The sequence below is a fragment of the Phalaenopsis equestris genome, unplaced genomic scaffold (genome assembly GCF_001263595.1).
Source record: "Phalaenopsis equestris unplaced genomic scaffold, ASM126359v1 Scaffold000160, whole genome shotgun sequence".
Classification (NCBI taxonomy): domain Eukaryota; kingdom Viridiplantae; phylum Streptophyta; class Magnoliopsida; order Asparagales; family Orchidaceae; genus Phalaenopsis; species Phalaenopsis equestris.
In genome coordinates, this window is record NW_018164602.1 from 541791 (window position 1) to 555015 (window position 13225).

The following is a 13225-nucleotide window of genomic DNA, read 5'->3' on the forward strand; positions in this document are numbered from 1 at the left end:
TATATATATATATACACGTAATTAAAACGTCCTTCCGAAGCGGGCGATGGGATTTCAATTCCGGCTGCCGACAGCTTCTTACAGGCGACCCCCCCAAACAACCTTTCTTTCTTTTTTGTGTCGGCACTATCTTCCTCAAAAGCTCCAATCCTTTACCTCCCACAATATCTCTGTCTTCTGACATCCTCAATCACAAGTTTAGATCACATAGATCATACACGAATTCAATCCATCGCATTAGTACGCTATGATCATGTGATCTTGTTGTGGCCTTCTTTTCCGGTCTACGGTCATGTCGTGACCCTACCTGTTAGCTCCAGTGATTCTATCACAAAGAAACAGGAGGATAGGAGTTACAGGTCTCTGGAAGCTGCAATCCTCCGCAACCTTCTTAGTAGCTCTAATTGCAACTATATCGCCATGTGTTGTCCCGCGGCGTCCCTTCTCAATGGCTCCACTTGCAACTGTATCACGATGCGCTTTGGCGTGGCACCCCTATTAGCTCCAATAACAACTGTTCAACGAAGCGATAGATACCAACACGCCGCGATCTTGGCTCTTTCTAAGCTAGTATTGCATTGATCGGTGATGCGACAGAGACCTGCAAGCCGCGAATGTTGGTTTTGAGTCATTGTTCGTTGCGATCCCCTGCGACAAATGGGAGCTTGTTGAGCGGCAGATGGGAGCTTTGCGTCTTTGTACGCGTATGCCAATCCTGACATCCGAGACTACTAGGATTTTTTTTCAGATACCAAATAGAAAGAATCGTTCAAAAAACTTATCTGTGCATTCATAGCATGAACTTAAACAGGGTATTACAATGTTGTACAAATAAACCCCTGGACTTCTTCAATATTCCCTTTTTTACCAATAAGACCCTAAATAAGGTCCAATTCTCAACATGTTCATGCATGGTAAAATATATCAATACCCACTTAATATTATACAAATACGACATAAAGCCTGATCTAAAATATGCAGAAAATGACAAGGGATTTGAACGCACATATAGACCTTGATATCAATGGCTGTATGCTAGTAGTTACATACTTACTAGATAAATGAGTCTCCGATCATTATTCATGAAAAAAAGAATGCACAGTGGAATATAAATCTACAATCAACATTAGCACTGGATGCTACCAATTGCCACCTAACAGTACTTCCACATCAGGAATATGTTTTATGCCTAAATATTTGCACAAGATGCTCCATCTCAAACTAGTAGCATGCTCTAGCTTTAAGATTCTATCAAATATGAACAAAACTCCAATATATTATGTAACTCCTAAATCATACTAGGTATATCGTTTGAATGTATTGCTTATGGATCACATAATTCTTGATTACACTCATTGTACTCTTCTAAAAAACTGAATTCCTTAAAACGCTTATTTATTTATTTCTCAAAACAGAATTATCATCTCTTTGTGATGTATTCTACTTTGATTAAGATCTTATTATCTTAACTTTCAACACACTAACTTGTAAATTTCTAAATATCCTTTCATTTATATTATATTTTCTATATATTTTTTTCCTTTTTTGAGATAAACTCTAGCACATAAATCTTTTAACTGTAAGAGTATTGGCTTTAGTTAATATGTTTTTCACATCACTTCTAGCTTTCTTATAATTAATTTTAGTTTCACTGGTGCTTATCTTAAACCATTCTTTAAAAACATACTTTTATGCCTTAGTACCCTTTTGACCTCCTCATTCCCACCACAAACTCTCTTATTAATGAATGATTTATTTCAAAAACTTCCGAAATTTTCCAAGGAAGTTTTGTCCATGCAACCAACAACGATCATATCCGAAATGATTTTGGTACAACTTTCAAGTTATAATCTAGCTCTTCTAATAACCTAACTTTCAAGATTAAACACTTCTCACCTTTAAGCTGCACCACCTTATCTTAGGAAAATTATTTTCATTAATTGTTTCATTTACTCGTGAAGTTAAACATCCATTCTCCATAACAACCATTTCATATTGTTATCAAATTTTATCCTGAAGTCGCATGACAATATTAACCTCCATAAAGGGTCTTCATTTGACTCGATATACCTTAAAAAGAAATTCAGTGCTCCAATCCTTAGTTACTGTATTTACTATTACAAGATTATATACTATTCACATTCATATTTATAACTTCATTGCAATCATCAATTCTCTCGTAATCAAATCTACTAGAGTAAAAATTTTTAATTAAGCTCCCATTACTTTATGTTCTTTATATCATGCTAAATATAAAACCTTATGGCTCCTGCACATCATCAGCCAAATGTTCTAATCCACGTCCTGATAAATCCCAATCAATCAAACCCTGTTTCCATCAAATTTAAAACATTTATAGATAACATGATCATCCACCAAAATATACACATATCAGAAAGTCAGTCCCATACGTTGAACCAAGGAAAAAATTTTATAACAAAAATGATGCAAAATTAATGTGCTTCAGCTAAGGCACAGGAAGCTACACAAAGTTCAACACTCTATCTCATATACCTGAGAACTAATTGGGCCCTTTTTATAAATAAGAAATATAAGTCTAAAGGAAGAAAATGAAATTCATTTATGCCAAATAGGACTTGTTCAAGACAGTGATAGCGACTCACCTGTGCTCTTTCCCGGAAGCTCATTCAGATCTCACGTCCAAATTTGTAAAAATATGCTGGGAAGAAACAGAAGTACAGAGGAAATTAAAAATAAGCGTCAATTGTAAAGCTGCCAGCTGCCAGCTGCCAACTGCCAAATGAGAATAATATTTTCCACATATCCTTCTTCTGTAGACAGTAACATGGCTCATGAGATGCCAGGCCTACGAACCTCACTAGGAGATACCCCAGACGGTCTAGCCGCATAACTTCCTCTAACTACTCGGTTATAAATACACTTAAATGACCGTGAACTATATGGCTTATTAAGCAAACTAATAGGCAATCTCAGAGATTGCTTTCTACGATTTCTTCCTTTAATAAATATGCTAAAGCTACCATCACGCTCATATTTTTTATTACAATGTTTCTCACAGATAGAATCAGTATGTTCTTTCAAAGATTCCTTAGGCTTTGGCTCTGTTATAGTGTCAGAAGGTCCATGAGATTCCACAGATTCTTGTTTCACTGCTGCTAAATCCTGTGGGACCACAATGTCACTCAGTGGACCTGTTGTTTCATCAGCTAGTTCTATCTGGTTTGTCTCTCCAACATTGCTGTCCACTAGAGGTGATGAATTCTGAAAATTAGCATTATCAGGCTGATCAATTATTTCTAATGTGGCTTCAAAAATAGGATTGATGACAGTAGATGTGACAGGGAAATCCACAGGATGACAGCCAGGTAACAGCGTTCCTGGCATGAACTCAGATGCACTTGGATTCATATTACAGTGCCAAGGAAAATGGTTTGGATGATGCACATTATTGTTCATACCAAATGTGCTGCTAGGTACAGGAGGCCGACCATATGACGGACTATATGGTGGACTAAATGGAGGATGCATAAATGATAAAGGAGCTATGATACCAGGGGAACGAAGAGCTGGATGATAATAAGGGTGATGAGAACCACAGATAGCAGGTGTTGTGGCCATTATTGGGGGTGGCCCTGGATGAAGGGTGGAATTCAATGACCATGGTTTTACAGCTGCCATGGTACTGGAGGAGAGGCTAACATTCATAGGAACAGGATTAATTACAATTGTGGGAGATGGATTGAAGGGTTCCGCAGAGGCAGACAAGGCAGACATTTTCTTGTTAGGCAAGTCTCTTGCATCACCTATATTCAATGAAAACCTTTCCTTGTCATCATGACTATCAGCTTTACTAGAAGAACTGACATTTGAAAAATCCTCATGACAATTAGTAACCAGGCTCGTATTTGGCTCAATGCTATTAGATAGCACATCCATGGGACATTTTTCTGTCGCCTCATCGGAAACTGAGACCTCAGATAATTCACAGTTATCAACATCTGAAGATGCGTTACTAATGTTGTGAACACTCCTGCATATCAGCTCCGGAGCTTCCTCACTAGAAATAACAGATTCAGGAACAACCTCAGTGAACATGATCCCAGATGAAGCCACTTCTTCATCTGCAGACATTGCAGATTTGCTTTCTCTGTCTCCATTGTTCATGGATTTTTCTTCTATATTTGTAACTTCCATCTCATTCTCTAAGGTAAGCAACTGACCTTTTGTACTATCCTCTTTCTCTTCAGTGAGGCTCTTTGAGTCAATTGGAGTACTACCAAGCACGGACTTGCGCAGTAGTTCTTTCTCTTGGCTTATGTTTGTCAACTCAACCAGCAAACGGGACTCTTCAACAGGACTCTCTGTTGGTAAAAGCTTGTTTACCTCTGGTTCATTTTCTCTTGTTGGTGACTTCTGGTTATGGTATTTCCTGATTTGAATTTTAGCAATTGTCCCTGGGGGTGCCAAAGCCACATCCTTATAAGATGGAGAGGTTCCAAGACTAATCATCCCATCATTCTGTGACTCTGAAACCTCACCAATCAGATTCCTCTGACCATTCATATCAACAGATACCATATTGTTTTCATCGTCCAACAGTGAGTTTGTTTTCTCATTGAGAATTTTAGCACTATTCGTTGTTTCGGAGATGCTAGATGACGTTGACTTTATTCTATATGCTACAGCCTTGTACAATTTACGGCCAAATCTATTACCCGGTGACTGACTCTTTGAGTGGTAATAATCAGTGCAACTTCCACTGACTAAAGTTCTCTTCTTTAATACATAATAGCGGCTACCAGAATGCGAATATCTTGGTTTGGTATGAGCAGTTTCGAACGGAACAGCTTTTTTATAGTTATTTGGTATCCCACTAACTGGAGCACGCTGTTTGAGTCTCTGTCTGCCTGATCCTATTGACCTTTGCCATTGAACAGGTTGCCAACCCTCTTCAACTTCCATACTTTCTTCAGTTTGAATTTTATCAGCAGGGGCAGGCTGTTCCTCAACAGCAACATTAGACTGCTGGAAAGCTGTAATGTCCTCTTCCAACACTGACGCTTCATGTTCATGCTCAGAGCATATAGAAGGAACATTTTTCTCAGCCTCTCTATCTGCGATTTCGTTTACTAGATCTTGATCTTTATTTGATGAGTCAGAAGACATACAATATCCATCCAAATCTGGTAAATTCAAGTTCTGGCAGGAACGGTTTTTCACCTAAATCAGAATAAAATGGGCATTCATTTCAGATTAATAAAAACGAGTGTATACCATTGATATTTCCAAGCATCCTGGCTACTTGGAGTAGCCTTTTTATCTGACTTAATAAGAACTTATTCACTTACACAACTTCTGAAATCAGCTTCTAGAATTATTAAAAGTTTTATTGAATAATTTCTGACAGTTAATGTAAACAAAATGAAATAGTTACCTTCCAACTTAAGCTTTTCTTCCTTATAGATTCAGCATCCCTTCCCCTGATTTCTTGACTGGGATTTATATAATCAAGAAGGTCAGACACACTGCCAAAGAGAAAATTGTAAATTGCAGAATGCAGGAAAAAAATAATAATAAATACAGAGCAGTTAGCCAATCAAATCTGTTGGACATCCCAACCTTAGACTTCAAAATAAATAAATAAAAGGTTTGGTATGAGAAATAAAGTATGCATCATCTAATCGGTAAAAACAGTGAGTTCTGTGCATAAACCTTAGGTGGCCTTTACTGGCAATAGATGCATCGGGTTTCTTGGTGCCATTGCGTGCAGCTTCTTGTTGCTCAAAAGCCTTGGATTCAAAATACTCAAGCCAGGCAGCAGTATCCTACAAAAGATCCAGTGGCCAAAAGATTAGAAGAAATTTACCAATGGGCATTAGAAATTATCCTTTAACAGCTTTCTTAGGAAAATTTAAATGGGAATTGCCTGAGTTCTTAAGTCATCAGGTCCAAGCTTTGCTCGAAGAATTTGCAATGTTGTTTGTTCATGCTGAACACTCAGTTGATATGCTTCCATTAGGGAGAGTGCAATGGCTATAGCATGGTAACTTGCCGCTGTCTAAAAAAGCAAATGGCAAAATTCTAAGCCACATTGAATAAAACAGCAACACAACGAAATAGAAAAACATCCCTAAAAAATTGATAAAATGGACTAGCATCGGTAATACATGTAGAGGTTGAAGCGTAGATATAATATTAATTTATGCTTTAAGCTGCTCAAAAAATTAAGAAATAAAACAGTGAGGGAATTGTAAATTTGTTCCACCAGTAGTTGAGGTGCAGGGTTCCACAGAAAAGGAAAAAAAACTTTCAGAAAGGATGAGCATTATCGCATCATGATCTGAGTTCTGAATCTTGTAAAATTAAACATGAAAAATAAGCCAACAAAGTTCAGATCATGAACTGTAGCATACCTGAATGTGATCAGGACCAAGTAACCTCTGGTTGCATTTTAAAGCTTTATGGAGATACCGAAGTGCAACATGTACATTTCCTAGGCCTTCCTCCATCATTGCAACATTGATATAAGTAGCAGCTGTGTTTGGGTGGGAAGAGCCACAAGTGAGATGAAGAAGATACAACGCACGCTTCACATACCTGGTTATCATAAAATCTAGCTTTTGAGAACTTTATAGAATTGTCTGATGAAATCTAGAGGGCAGATACTTAAGCGTATAGCTCATAGGATGAACAAATAATACGAGATGTTAACAGTAAAAATTGGGAATATTTAATCATGAAAGTCCATTACTGATGACCATCCACAGAAAATCATGTAGACTGCAGTGGAACTTAACTTAAAAATATTATAGTAAATAAAAGCAGATGAAACTCAAAAAGAATTCATGAAAAATAGAAATGCCATTTGTGTCTGAACTCTGAAGCATAAGAAAAAAATGTCTTTTTAATGCAAAAACAAAAATCATAGAAATTGCAACAGAATTACCCCATATAAGCATTTTTTGAAGAAAACAAAGACATGCCCACAAAATACAAGATTTTAAAGAGCAGCTAACACGAAGACAATGATTTTCATAATTTTCAAAAACCACTCAAAGATGAATGAAGTTTCTGCTTTGAAGATTTTTCCAACTTCTAGGCTTAAATCTCACTCCCTTCTACATGCAAAATGCTTTCTATCAACAACAACAACAAAGCCTTAATCCCACTACGTGGGGTCGGCTACATGAATCCTTTTTCTCCATTGCGTCCTATTTAGTGTCATATTTTCATTTAGTTCTAGTAAATTAAGATCATTTTTAATACAATAAGCCCAAGTCTTCCTAGGTCTACCTCTGCCTTTCTTAACACAAGTCAAATCTAAAACATCTACTCTCCTAATCGGATCATCTAATGGTCGACGTTTAATATGACCAAACCATCTAAGACGACTTTCTCTAATTTTGTCTGTCACAGGAGCTACACCAACCCTATCACGAATATATTCATTCCGCATTTTGTCTCTAAGTGTAAAGCCACTCATCCACCTAATCATTCTCATCTCGGCAACACTTAACTTATTATTATGCTTCTCTTTTAAAGGCCAACATTCAGCGCCATAGAGCATTGCAGGTCTCACCACCATCTTATAAAATTTTCCTTTCAGTCTAAGCAATCTGGATTTTATTGGTCTACTTTATTTAGAGTTATAAATATATATATATATATATAAACATGTAATAGAAGTCAAAGAGTAGGCAACATATCTAAGAGAGATAAAATGCCCCTAAATTTTATGTTAGAAATTGAAATCTTTGATGTATGGGGTTTAGATTTTATAGGATCATCATCATCTTTTGAAAACTTATATATTTTAATAGTTGTGGACTGTGTCTCAAAATGAATTGAGGCAATAGCTATTCCAAATTGTGAGGCTCAAATGGTAGCAAATTTTATAAAGAAAAATATTTTCAGTATATTTGGCATGCTTAACACTGCCGTTGCCGGTCCCAAGCCCGGATGAGAAAAGTGGAGGGTTGCGTTAGGTAGTCGACAGCCAGCGTAAAACTTGTCGAAAAAATCATGACAAAATGCTTTCTATCAAAGGAGTAAAATATCACATTGAAATGAAATCATCTTTTGGAATAATAATTTAAAAAGACAAAAAAAAAATGTAAGGAGTAATCAGCAGTGTGCACCTAAGCAATTCAATTTTATCTTACTTATTTTATTATGTTTTAAGGACCCTCCGTACGCACTGATCAGTTATGACCAGAAAACATGGCCAATCATATCATGAAAGACATGTTTTCAATTTTAATAATAAAAGAAAAATAATCAATGCATCTACTTATATATCATAAAAAAATATGAACTTAACTTTCTCCGGAAGATATACAATTAACACAAATCTAATGGCAAAGTGTTTATTTTGGAATTCATTTTGATTTAGCTGAAGAAGATCAATGAAATCGGATATTTGGAAAAAAGTTATTTATGTATAAGAAATATGGAGAAATAAGCTTACTTCAGAGCAAGTTCTGTATGCTGAAGCCTGTAATAGAAAACAGCCAAGTCACCATAACTCTTCATAGTATCAGGGTGATCCAGTCCTAGCTCTCTCTCGTTAATATCCAATGCCTTTTGTTGATAAATTGTGGCCTAACATGGATAGAAACTCTGATAGTAACTCTTGTCAAAGAAAAAAAGAAGCCTAAAACTTCAATTACAAAAATAAAGTGGAGAATAGTTTAAAACATGGAGAGAATAGCTCAGGCAATTAAGGACAAAACTATGTGATGTGCCATGTCAGCTACATAAGTTATAAGATGATGAATCTAAGATAAAGTGATCTCTAAGCCTGATTAGATATCTATACATAAAAACTGAGGGAATAGATAAGGAACAAATTAATGGGACTATAAATACACAGAAAAATTAGAAAAGTATACTAAACTACTAAGTTGTCATTGTAACTAGAAGGAAATTTTATAGAGAGCAGTAAAATCAACTATGCTTCACCAATGAAGCTTTCAGGAGGAAATAAAAAGACCAAAACATAAGTCAAAAAATAAAATGATTAAGCATGCTTACAACATATGATAAAAACAAAAAAAGATAAAGTGCAAAGTGTTTATTATAGATTGCATGGAATGAGCACTTAGGAACGATAGCGCAGTCATGGAAAAATGCGATGATTTTGGCATGCGAGTAGGGGCACTCCTAAGGTCATAAATACAAAATTTGTACATGGTTTAGAAAGGAAAAAGGTTTAAACCAAACCTAGTAAGTTAGAAGTTCAAGGAAATCTAATAAAGTTCAACTGAAATTTAAAAAAAAAAAACTCTTAACAAAAATAAAAGCTCAGGAGTATTTACAAAGTCAAACCCAAATGATTTGTATAAGCTCGACGATTCTAAAAATGCTGCCAGAGAGGAGAAAGAATATCAAAATCTGTAAAACATTTGAGCAATTTCACAGGAGTTTAACGTTTGATAATACACAGCTACATTACTTAGATCTTTACAAACTAAGCAAATACATTGTGATTCTTTCCAAACAGTCGTGAAACATGATTAAAAGATTTATTTTTTGAACGTGCCTTGATACAAAATTTTTTGAACGTGCCTTGATACAAAATTTTTTGAATGAGAGAAGTTTCTGTTAGTATCATCTAAACTTGGCATTATATACATCATACATGCTAGTAATAATAACTCTCCTAGCATGACATGATTAATATTAAACATAGGAAAGAAACATTGTGTGTTGACCTTATCTTACATGGGTAATTTCCTCCTTAGCATTATTGTTAATATGTGTTTGCTCCTCTTTCCATTCAACAAAAACTTAATGAGGAAACTAGAAAAAAGAACATGAATCTTCCAAATGGTTTAAGACAATAGCATTGCATATACCTTATAACCATCTAAATTTTAATTGAGATAATTACTTCCTATAACTTTCGGATTATCAACCTAAACCAGTACAGGGATTCATGCTTCTTTAAAACTACTCATGGAGATGCCAGGAGATGGCAGATACATCCTTATCAACGAACTTGTTCCTACCTGATTGAAATCACCGGTGTGGTAGAGAACAACAGCAAGAAGGCTGTAGGCTCCAGCTGTCATCCGATGATATGGACCGCATACTGCTATCAACTTTGCCAAAGCCTGCAATGATGTACAAAATAAATAAAAAATAAATATAAAATAAGAAAGACAAGTTTGATATTCGATTTTAAAATGCCTTTGTTCCATAGCTGACAGCATCTTCAAGTTTGCCCTTATCAAGGGCTGTTTTTGATGATTCCAATAGCTGGCGCCCATCTGCCGATGAGCATGCAACTTGCTGCAAAAAATAATTGCATTGGAGTTATTATTAATGCACAATTCAAAATCAAAACTCCAAAATAAGTGAAAATTCTCATTACCTTATGAACAGGCACCAAGCTAACTATATCTAGTTTGTGAAAGGGCAGAAAGCAATTGATGTCGAAGTCTCGAGGTGCAACTTCAATGCCCACCTAAAAAAGAGAAATTACTCCAGTTCAGGTGATGATTACAGATGTAACACCCAATTCAAACAAGGCAATGGCATTCTTCACCTTATGACATAGTCCCCTTAAAATAGCATACTTCCTCACATCATGATAATTTTCTGCCCTAAGTTCCCATCCATACCTTTTCTTCAAGAACACTTCTAACCATTTCAAGACAATAGTATGGACTCTAGGAGCATCAGCCATATCTCCAGTTTGAGGAATGCCAAGAAGCAAGTTAAGAGTTTCAGCTATCAACAAAGCCAAGTCCCCAATATCATAAGCAGCAGCAATTACAGCTCGCAAAATGTGCTTGAAAGCTCTTACAATCATCTCGTGAATACAAAGGGATTGCACATGTGACAGCTTCTCTGACAGCTTTACCTGAAAAGACAAATAGTTAAGTTTAATTTTCAGTGATTACATGTAAAACTTTTAGCAGTGAGATTGATAGTTTACTTACCTTGATTTTATCATACAACAGATGGGAACAAAGAAGAAGTGACAACTGGTATGGTAAAAAACCTATATGGTACCCAGAGTACTATGTAAAAATAGAATACCTTAAGACACTACATGATAAATAACCAAAATTCCACCGATATAATATGTGAGTTTTGAATAATTAAAAAATTACTAAAAAACACTTCAATAATGAAATATGAGAATGTTATATGAATTGGTGAAAAATATAGAAAAGACAGCTAAAATTGATTATGCTGGAGAGAGAGCCGGAAGTAGCACTATTGAAGAATAAAATAAAAAAGATATAGATGGTTTGGGCAACATAAGAAAAAAGCATCAGGGTCAAGATAGAATTAGTAGAGAAAGGAAGTGGAAGGAAAAGGGGTAGGCTAACTGCAAAATGTTATTTAATAATAGGAAATTATTTTTGTCTGAACTCCTGACGTAGCTCTATGTGTGGACTCTCAGTAATATACCGTCATGCGTCCTATATCCGACCCACCTAAATAATATTAAAGTGGAACCGCAGACTCCGCAATAACCTTGAAATAACCTACGCGGTTTCACTTTAATAACCCCGAAAGAACCTCCCCAAAATAACACCATGGAGGTTATTTCGGGGTTATTTTTGGGTATTTCAGAGTTATTGAAAAGAATCTCATATATTCCACTTCAATAACCCTGAAATAATCTCCGTAGTGTTATTTCGAAGTTATTGAAGTGGAACCTCGGAGGTTATTTTGGGGTTTTTTTTCTGGATTATTTCTAAGTTATTGAAGTAGAATATATGAATTTCTCTTCAATAACCACGAAATAATCCCGAAATAGCCTTGAAATAACTTCTGCGATTCTACTTCAATAACTCCAAAATAACCTCCGCAATGTAGCACGTGTGGCAACATATTATTGGAGTCTGCACATAAAGCTACATTAGGAGTCCGGACATAAATTTTTTTCTTAAAAATCAGGAATTGCAAAAAAATATTCAAAGCTGAAATTTGGTTGAGAAAAAAGGTGCTGATGATTTAAGAAATAATCAGTGTTAAAATAACCATTGTGCAACTGTTTAACTATAATTGACAGCTTGTTGAATTAATTAAAAGACAGAAAAAATGCACAATAACGTCTACAAAAACTCAATTTTCCATCCAAATATAGTAGTTACTATCACAGATTGAATATGAAAAAAGTAACTAGTAGAGCAGTTAACGATCCGATCTCAATCCAAACTGACTCTGTCAGAAAATCAGCTCAAAGTTATTTGATCAAATCTTGAGACAAGCCAAGTCTGGCCATGGCTGGTTTAATCTAGTTAAAATATCAGTAAAACAAACTAATTCATTTTGAATAAAAAAAATTCTTCTATGGCAAATTATTAATTTGACATGTATAGATGTATACAAGTAACAATGTATAAGTATATGCAAATTAAAGCTAGCTAAAATAACAATGTAAAAGAAGATCAATTCTATTTGTAACTTTTCCTCCACTCAACACGGGAAAGTAGAACCAATTTAAATGATAAATTCAGATCACACTTACCCATTCACCCTATCCAATGAAAGCCAAATCCAAAATATATTCTTTCTAGATTTATTTGCCGCAAGTCCAATTAAGGTGTTCTTATAAACACTACACAATTCCTTCATCTAGGATTAAAAAAAAGGGTTATATTATCATAACTTGAAGTAAAGTTCACTAGTATATGGATTAGAAAAAAGGCTAATTAAAATTCATCATCCCAACATCAAATCTCATTATTTCACTTATTTCACACATTTCCCCAAGCAAACAAACTCAAGCTCCTTAGGTAACATTGAAGATTCGACAAAACCTTTATTCTATGGACTTTCCAAAATTCAAGTAGATAGTTGGAGCGTTATTTCTTCCCTTTCTTTATCTCTTTCTTTAATACCGCCATAGATCTAAGCACAAAGTTAACTTTATTGTTCTAGGCATTGAAGCACCGTAATGCACCAAGTCAGGGACACCAAACTGCTCAATAATGTAGAACAGCTGCATTCAAGCATTTGATGGATGAGCTTGATAGTAACTTTGTAATGTCCCAAGGCATATATGAACTATAAACTTGCATATAAATGTGGCATTAGATATCTTTGTGTTGAAAACATTATCCAAAAAAATATTAGACAAATAATTTTGGAGATGAAATGGAAGCAATAGCATGGCTACAAATTTATAAGAATTTGTGATATTAACATTTTATGCAACCCTCAACAAGAATGGATGGAAATGGCATTTATAAAGTCAATATCATATGGTTGGGAAAAAGAA

The 13225-nt window shown here is 35.2% G+C and overlaps 1 protein-coding gene across 1 annotated transcript in view; it reads right to left on the reverse strand.

Moving 5' to 3' along the window:
• LOC110021988 (protein TSS) overlaps window positions 1-13225 on the reverse strand; it is a gene marked incomplete in the record, with an annotated part of 50252 nt that overhangs the window by 13748 nt on the left and 23279 nt on the right. Inside the window, 10 exon segments of the mRNA XM_020720739.1 lie at window positions 2625-5202; window positions 5417-5507; window positions 5695-5807; window positions 5909-6040; window positions 6396-6579; window positions 8450-8583; window positions 9993-10097; window positions 10174-10275; window positions 10358-10450; window positions 10532-10849. Of these exon segments, the coding sequence (XP_020576398.1) occupies window positions 2812-5202; window positions 5417-5507; window positions 5695-5807; window positions 5909-6040; window positions 6396-6579; window positions 8450-8583; window positions 9993-10097; window positions 10174-10275; window positions 10358-10450; window positions 10532-10849 (3663 nt within the window).